At 37.7% G+C, this 9,088-nt stretch overlaps 2 protein-coding genes across 2 annotated transcripts; one reads left to right on the top strand and one right to left on the bottom strand.

The window, feature by feature from the left end:
• Positions 1–2,749: 2,749 nt before the first annotated feature.
• On the top strand, positions 2,750–3,324 carry LOC134217749 (ejaculatory bulb-specific protein 3-like). Its single transcript, XM_062696557.1, has one exon. It carries the CDS (start codon positions 2,831–2,833, stop codon positions 3,215–3,217), a length of 387 nt encoding a protein of 128 aa, XP_062552541.1. The 5' UTR covers positions 2,750–2,830; the 3' UTR covers positions 3,218–3,324.
• Positions 3,325–4,161: 837 nt separating this feature from the next.
• LOC134213440 (ejaculatory bulb-specific protein 3-like) lies at positions 4,162–4,991 on the bottom strand. The gene is made up of 2 exons (XM_062692498.1): positions 4,816–4,991; positions 4,162–4,724 (listed from the first exon to the last, which is right to left on the bottom strand). The coding sequence occupies exons 1-2, from the start codon at positions 4,852–4,854 to the stop codon at positions 4,329–4,331; spliced, it is 435 nt and encodes a 144-aa protein (XP_062548482.1). The 5' UTR covers positions 4,855–4,991; the 3' UTR covers positions 4,162–4,328.
• Between the last annotated feature and the right edge of the window lie 4,097 nt (positions 4,992–9,088).

Raw genomic sequence — 9,088 nt, forward strand, 5'->3', positions numbered from 1 at the left:
GAATATGTGTTTTACTTAGTTTTCAACAAATTGTCACCTATATGGATTCGCATTATGCGTTTTTTTAACAATGTACTTTGTGTAGGGGAACAGGTGGTAAAATGTACACGTTAAGGAAACGCGTTGAATTCAATTATAAAACAAGGATAATTTGACAGTTTATCCACTTGGCCCAACAATTTAACTCATATTCTTATTGCACTGAACAATTTTTTTGCTAATAATCATTGTTTTATATAGTTTTTCTTCGAAATGAAAAACATCGAAATTTCGCATGTTCAAAAATAGTGCGGGTAAAATGAACACTGCCTGGTGGTAAAATGAACATCGCTTCTAAAACCCTTTTGAAACATTTAATTATCTTTTTTTAACTCTAGCACTGTATATACAACTAATTGAGATCACGAGAACGTTTTGAAAAATCTGGTATATCTTTTGAAAAGCTCTTAATCATCAATATAATAAAAAGAAGGAAAAAAGTTTTAAAATATCATTTATTTTAAAATTAAATTACCATATTCAAAGTTTTATCTTGGTTATTTGATATGGTTTGTTTCTTCAACTTCCGCTTCACAATTGCACAACTTTTATCATAAATTTCTGTAAGTTTGATACAAGTGTTCATTTTACCCGCATACATGCCATGTGATAAAAAACTCTTCGTATAACGATACAAACCAATAATTTTACTATTTACCCCTGCAACATCTTTGTGAAGGTTGTCCTATTTGCCACTGTAGTTTGTACAGGTTTGAACCAATGTTATGATGAACTTATTAAGAATTAAAGCTTGCGGAAAAATAGTTGAAAATTACATCAGGCCCAATTTTTACGGCTTCGTTTGATATTTTGGATAGTAACAGCTATTCGTTCGGTCTCAAAACCAAGGTACCAAGGTACCTTATTTTATTTCAAAGAAAACGTGTGCATGGTTAACAAACGCCTAAATAGTGTTTTAATATAAATATAGCCAACTGTTCATTTTACCACCCCTGTTCATTTTACCACCTCTTCCCCTATGTTACCTATATGGATTCGCATTATGCGTTTTTCACAGTGTACTCTGTGTCACGTCCTTGACGTACGGCTTCGGATACTCTTGTTCAATCTCAACGTGAGGTTCAATAAGAATGGGGTTATGAATGTGTTTTACTTAGTTTTCAACAAATTGCCACCTATATGGATTCGCATTATGAGATTTTTACAATGTACTTTGTGATTGTCACCTATAAGGATTCGCATTATGCGTTTTTCACAGTGCACTCTGTGTTTCGTCTTTGACGTTCGTCCATTGTTACGTCCTCTGTGTTTTTGTGACACCTCTCTTTAGTCCCTAGCTGAATGCGTGTTAGTCTACATAATTGGCTTTCCTATAAATGGTTCCCTCCTTAGCCGTGCGGTAAGACGCGCGGTTACAAAGCAAGACCATGCTGAGGGTGGCTGGGTTCGATTCCCGGTGCCGGTCTAGGCAATTTTCGGATTGGAAATTGTCTCGACTTCCCTGGGCATAAAAGTATCATCGTGTTAGCCTCATGATATACGAATGCAAAAATGGTAACCTGGCTAAGAAATCTCGCAATTAATAACTGTGGAAGTGCTTAATGAACACTAAGCTGTGAGGCGGCTCTGTCCCAGTGTGGGATGTAATGCCAATAAGAAGAAGAAGAAGAATAAATGGTTCCATTCTCCTTTACAACTCCACTTCCTCTTCCTTTCCCCTTTTCACTTCCTTTTCCGTCAGGTAAATGATGAGAAAGGCCAGTGAAGGCGATGGCACAAATCTCCCAAATTGAGGGTAACGTGCCTCCTGAGCCGACGTTCTGATACCTGATACTTGATATAGTATTTGAGATATTAGTTATCAAAGATGAGAAATGGTAAAAAAAACGCGGCTTTTCTCTTCAAAATCTTGCTTCACTTCATACCAATTTTTGAAAGGTTTTTTCTAATACGATATCAAGGTTTATATATATATCATTGTAAAGAATAATTTAAAGAGCTTTCATATCGTACTATAATCGTGATTTCATGAAAAAAAAAATTAAAAAAAAATCAAAATACGAACAAAACATTGAAAAATAGAGGTATTTTCAACTTCAAAATTCAGCCACTTTTTCCCCCTATTTCCCCGCGGAGATATTTAGTTGGGGATCATATTTGGGATGTGTACTTTCAGATTCCCACGAAAGATCTTGTGAAAACTTGCGCCATTTTGAGAAAACGCGATTTGATGTCAATGCGTGAATTTAATATATCTGTCGCAAAATCGAATTTATAAACAATCATCGAGGTTCATATTTGTTTTTTAGAAACAAATAAATAGGACTAAAAAGAATACGTTATTCAATCAAAAGTAGATGACCCCACTCCATCGGTTTCGCAATACGCATCCATGCAATTATTTTGTTTCGCATCTTTCAATCGATCAATTTGCCTCCTCCCTCAGCTTGGCTTCGGATCTTTTCGCGTTACCTATTTCGAATTTGCATACCCTCCAGTAGCTAGACGAGTAAATGATTTTTCGCACATATGGACCAACCAGTTCAATGTCAACTCTTTCGCTACGAACAATTGGACAAAAACCACCAAATGAGGGGGTTACATAGGGTCGTGAGCTTGGAGGCTCGGCGCCAGACACGATCCGAAGGAAGAAAGTCTACAATGCACCGTAATGAAGATGATTATATATAGCTGAGTAAGCATCGGAGAAGTGCATAGTTCATTCTCGGCATCGATACAAGGTACACATCAAAAAGTATTCGAACCCTGTCTATCATTTAGCCTCATTTTGGTGCATCGTCTTATAGATTCTTGAGCCAATTCAATCACCATGAAGTTCTTCATCACTATCGCACTGGCACTGTTTGCCGTTGCTGCTGCCCAGGACGAAAACATGTACACCAGCAAGTACGACAACATCAACCTGGATGAGATTCTGATGTCCGACCGTCTGTTCAAGAACTACTACAACTGCCTGACCGACGCCGGTCCGTGCACTCCCGAAGGCAACGAGCTGAAACGGGTTCTGCCGGAAGCGTTGGAGCAGTCCTGTGCCAAGTGCAGCCAGAAGCAGCGTGATTCGGGTGTACGGGCCATCAAATACGTGACCGAGAACCGCCCGGACGAGTGGAAGATTCTGCTGGCCCGTTTCGATCCGGAGAACAAGTACGTCGCCCAGTACCTGGCCGAAGCCGAGAAGGAGGGAATCAAGCTGTGATGTGGGTGTTAGGAACTGATTAGATACAAAAATAGTTGAATTGTTGTTGCTTTTTGTTATCTCTTTTGAATTTAACGCCATAGTAGAATAAAAGAATGTCAAATTTATTTTGCCTAATTGTTTTAAATTTCCCTTGCAGATATTTTTATTACACACGATTGACAGATTGTATCCACTATTGTTCTCCTAACTTTGAATGTATGTAATTGGTGGCTGCATTTGATTTGGAACTTTTCCAATAGCTCGCTATCAAAAATCTTTGAATCAAGTCATTGCATTGAAATCTGGTATTCAATATATAAGTCAAACTTTGTCATTCGTTTCAAAACCTAACACAAATGTTAGTCTGGTAACGTTTTGTGAGGGCAAATGAATCTATCATCTCAGTTGAATTCAATTGGCTTGTCAAAAGTTAAACATGTTTAACTTTCTTCTTGTTGGGTGAGTTGAATGAAAACTGTTTTAATCTTAACTTAGCATTAAGTCAAGTACGAGACACTGGAGACCATCACACAGTTGCGGTCGAAATACGTTTTTATAAATGCGAAATTTCTTCGTGTTGCGATCTGCAATATATTCTGGATTTTTGTGTGTTGCAGGTGGCGTCTATTACTTCTTTACTCGAATTTGGCTTGACTGGAAAGAATATTGATATTAATGTATTTATGATGGAGAGAAACATTTTTAGTTTTAACTTTTAACTTTAAAAATCATTCGCTACCGACCATTGATCTGTTTGGCCAGAGATTATTTCCACGCCGGACATCAGTGATATTTCCTCCCGCTTGGGGGAAATCGATGCCTGTTAAAGGAAAAACACAATAATTATTTACTTCCTTAAAATTCTAAGATCGCTTGTCCATCCAAATCTCCAAAAGAAAACTATTCTCGGAACGCCCAATAAAAGTTTTGTGATATGTATTAATATTTTGTTACACTTCCTATAAGTTATCGGAATCCTTTTATTGTTGCAAAAAAACACAAGCCTGATGATTCTACAGAACTTCAATTCCACACAATGCTTTTTTTTCTGGACAGGTATCATTAACACATCACTTGCCAATTTCCCGTCGTATCTCAGATCAGTCTTTATCTCGGAAGTTCATCCACTTTACAGCTTGATACCATCCTTATCGGCATCAGCTGCGTATTTCTCGACGTATTTGTTGTTCGGGTCGTACTTGGCCTTCAGGGCCTTCCATTCCTCCGGCTTGTTCTCGGTCAAGTACTTGATGGTCTTCGTGCTGGAGGTTTGCTGCTTCTCGCTACACTTGGCGCAGTCGTTCTCCAGAGCTTCAGGCAGGACACGCTTCAGTTCGTTGACATCGGGGGTACAGGCACCGGTGTCCATCAAACAAGCGTAGTAGTTCTTGAACAGGCGCTCGGACTGCAGGATCTCATCGATGTCAACGCTGTCGTACTTGGTGGTGTATTTATCGTCCTCGGCAGCAACCACGGCAAGCAGGGCCAAAGCAACGATGAAGAGTTTCATTTTGGAGAGTTTGAACTGTTAAAGATAATTTAATGTCGGTGAACGATTTTGCGAAACGGAATAACTGGTATCGGCTTTGAATGACACTTTCAAGAGTGGGACCTACCTGTTTATCACACGAAGTTTTGGTTTGGACTATGATCATTTCGAATCTCTTGCCGGCTATTTATAAGAGCGAAATTTCTTCTTGTTGCCATCCCGCGGGATGTTCTATCGCCAATTTTCGTTTTCTCCATCTCTTCCAGATTATTTTTGTGTTGCTCATTTTCGCTTATTTCTTCTTAATTTCAATATAGCTTGACTTGGTATAAGAAGATAGTGATAAATGATATAAAGTTAATGATGGAAGGTAAAATTGCCTACCAATATGTATGATAATTTGGGAGGATATTTTCTTTAAGAAAGATAAGTTTATATTTCTTCTTTTGAAAACTTTCATGATCGTTCAAAGTACCCAATAAAATAATCTTATGAGTGGGATGAAGTGATAAAATAGAGCTATCGTAGTCTGTCAGTAATTATATCATATCAACGAACAAAGCTCTAAAAGAATTAGGTATTAGTATCACCAGTCCGTTGTTATTCTCATTTACCTCCATGTTGTTTTCATATAATGTTGATATAGTTCTTGGATGAAACGCGTTGATCTGTTGCCAAAAAGCTATCGTAATTATTTGTGCTTACTTGCAAATTTACAATGCAGCTAGTCGAAACTACACCTAACGGTAGAATAGCACCGAAGAATAATAGCCTGTCAGTTCCCTGTGCAGTAGATTTTTTCAATTGGCTCTTGAAATCCATTGAAGAATGAGTTAAATGTTGGAGGGGTAATGTTGCCTACCCCTTGCCAGTTACGCCAGCGGCTTAAACTAATCGAATCGTATTATATAGTCACAATCGAACATGCTTATGTACGAGCAAAAAAACTAATGGAAGATAGGAACTCCTCAAAACGAAAATTCTTGCAAATAAGAAATAGAATCGCTTTTTGCGAGAGATAATCCCACAGGATGGAAACAAGAAGAAATTATTTCCTATATATATAACTGGGGGCTGGACGATGTTGAACATAGTTTGAAACTGCACTTCATTTGGCACCAAGCAAAGTAAACTAACATTCAAACTCTAGTTAGGCAACAAATCATTGACTAACTCATGTCTTTGTTATATAGCAATAAAAAATATGGAAATGAAATTCTTCATCGTTGCTTCGGCTCTTCTAGTGGCTGCTGCTGCCGAGGATGACAAGTACACCACCAAGTACGACAGCGTCGATATCGATTAGAGATCTTGAAATCCGAACGGCTCTGTGATGGACACCGGTGCTTGCACGCCAGATGTGAACGAACTGAAGCGAGTTCTGCCCGACGCCCAGGAGAACAACTGTATCGAGAAGCAGCAAACCTCCAGCACGAAGACCATCAAGTACCTGACCGAGAACAAGCCGGAGGAATGAAAGGCCCTGAAGGCCAAGTACGATCCGGACAACAAGTACGCGGATAAGTACATTAATGGTGCCGAAAAGTAAGGCATTAAGGCTGAAAAGTGAAAGTAATTCTGTGATAAAGACTGCGCTGAATAAATGTTGGATGATTGTGTTACTGCTGTGATATTGATGATGACTATTTGATTTACAATTTAATGAATACGTTTCTGATCAAATTTGTAGTAGTAGTATAAAAGGATTCTAAATTCAGTTAAGTGAGACAATAAATGGTAATAGTTAATAAAACAATTGATATTTCATAAATTTGCTCAATATCACAAACCATGCTAATATTTTCGATACCGTAATCCGGCGGAACATTGATCATTTTTTTAATTGTTTTGGAAATATTTCCCCCGTGAGTGAAATCATAGCTTTTTTGATATTTTTAAAACGAGTACACCCGATTCTGTTTTAACACGGATTTTTTTTACACGGCCGTGTAAAAAAAATCCCATACAAAATTTTTGCAAAGTTGCTCCATTTTGCATGATTTGACGAGAAATCATAAAACTTTTTTTACACGGATTTTCAAATTTTGGACTGAAAACTTTTTTTACACGGAACGCATCCCCCGTGTAAAAAAAGAATCGGGTGTACTGCTACATGTAGAGCGTATAAGGCCTTTGTTCTTGATTATTTGATAATTTTAAACTTGTTTCAAAAAGTTTTTTGTCGAGTTTTTGCCTTTCTCGTATACTAAGTATACGTAAAGGCTATATGATCACTCCAAAACCAAACATTTGATAGAAGACTCGGAGAACCATAGTGTTATAACCAATCGACTCAGCTCGACGAATTGAGGTGATGTCTGTTTGTCTGTATGTATGTATGTACGTGTGTATGTGTACAAAATTTTGTAGACACATTTTTTGAACTTAGCATTGGCCGAATTACTCGCAACAAGTTTTATTCGACTTAGAATCCTGTCCCGTTGTTTGCTATTTAAAATTGGCAAGATTGGACTATGGGATCATAAGTTATGGCCAAAATACTATTTTCCATGCGCAAAATATACTCAAAAGCACTCACTCATATTTTTTTGTATTTTTTTTTTCACGAGAAAGGCACTAACACCGCTAGGTGGATTAATCAGGGTTTTTTTATTTTTCAATTTGGGGTGACTTTGATCAATCATTTATCTATAGAGAAACCATATGCAAACGCCTTAAGGTAGGCAATTACAGTTGGAATCTCTTACGCTAAAGCGAAGTGCATCGATTGTTTCGAGAAAGACATCATAACCACTAGTTGAATTACATAGGGTTATGCGCTAATTCGTCCATGGCGCTAGCATTCGTCATATCAAATTCTAAATCACTAAATACTCGCGAATCGTAAACTAACATAATGAACTAATCATCTGGCGAGATAGAAAAAAGTGTACACTACGATCTGCATTCATTTAAATTACATTCCGGTGTCAAATTAAACTTTGCGGCTGTGACTTTTGCACAATTTCCTACGTTATCCGTGCGACGAAGGAAAATCCAGTTCGTTCACTGCTGTAGAAGACGCGCAACACCGTCACCAAAATCAACGTAATTCACTGATTTTCACCGCACTTTTTCACATAAATTTCTCACTGGGCACTAAATAAAAGCAATGTTTATTGCTCAAGTGAATAATAATTGCAAAACAACTGCCGGAAGGCGTTCAAATGATCTGTTTTTTCAAACTTTAGAGCGTTTGAAATTTATTTTCTTCGTCGCCTTGTTTATAGTCGAAAACGCGTTGCCAAACTGGCGGTTTGAACTGAAATAATCTTATGTTACACATCTGATAATACATCATGCAGTCAATAAAAGTGGGTTTTTCAATTATTTTCCGCTAGTGTAATAAAAGAAAAGTCTTCCAAATAAATATTTTTCATACACACTCGTCATTCACACTAAAATTTTCCACTATTCCAAAAGTTTGAAACAGGAGAAATAATTTCATAACAGAAATCTGTTGGCAGCACTACCCACGTACATGTTAAGCATGTGTGTTAGTTGTTTGACAGACTGAGGCATTTAATTGAATGGCAGCACAATCGAAACCATTTTTATGCGGTCGAAATGGGATTGCAATAGGAAATTTTTGTTAACTGGAACCGAAAATAAACTTTTAAGTTTGACTTTCAAAATTGACCGAAATGATAGTTATTCTGCATAAAGTCACAGATAAGTCGTCCAGTTATCCAAGAAATGGCTTGAGCTCAGGAACAAAGATTTGCAGTCCTGTTTTAAGTATACCATATATGGTACATGCTCCTTGTGGCACAGAGAAAGAATACGTAGATGATTCATTTTCCGGTTTCAAATATGGTACATGCTCTCTGTAGTACAAAGAACAGAATGCGTTCACTGCATATGTTCTTGGTCATCCAAGAAATCCCTGGAGTAAGGCCTTTCGATCTACACGCGTAACTGAAGATCAATTTTCCGGTTTCAAATATGGTACATGCTCTCTGTAGTACAAAGAACAGAATGCGTTCACTGGATATGTTCTTGGTCATCCAAGAAATCCCTGGAGTAAGGCCTTTCGATCTACACGCGTAACTGAAGATCAATTTTCCGGTTTCAAATATGGTACATGCTCTCTGTAGTACAAAGAACAGAATGCGTTCACAGCATATGTTCTTGATCATCCAAGAAATCCCTGGAGTAAGGCCTTTCGATCTACACGCGTAACTGAAGATCAATTTTCCGGTTTTAAATATGGTACATGCTCTCTGTAGTACAAAGAATAGAATGCGTTCACTTCATATGTTCTTGGTCATCCAAGAAATACCTGGAGTAAGGCCTTCCAATCTACACGTGTAACTGAAGATCAATTTTCCGGTTTAAAATATGGTACATGCTCTCTGTAGTACAAAGAATAGAATGCGTTCACTGGATATGTTCTTGGT

The sequence above is a fragment of the Armigeres subalbatus genome, chromosome 2 (assembly GCF_024139115.2).
Source record: "Armigeres subalbatus isolate Guangzhou_Male chromosome 2, GZ_Asu_2, whole genome shotgun sequence".
NCBI classification, from domain to species: Eukaryota; Metazoa; Arthropoda; class Insecta; order Diptera; family Culicidae; genus Armigeres; species Armigeres subalbatus.

What these genes read in the sequence shown, in the direction of transcription:
- LOC134217749 (XM_062696557.1), top strand. Translation starts at nt 2,831, where the DNA reads ATGAAGTTCTTCATCACTATCGCACTGGCACTGTTTGCCGTTGCTGCT.
- LOC134213440 (XM_062692498.1), bottom strand. Translation starts at nt 4,854, where the DNA reads ATGATCATAGTCCAAACCAAAACTTCGTGTGATAAACAG. An exon ending in AAACTTCGTGTGATAAACAG is followed by an intron (nt 4,725 to 4,815) that starts GTAGGTCCCACT and finishes TATCTTTAACAG; the next exon opens with TTCAAACTCTCCAAAATGAA.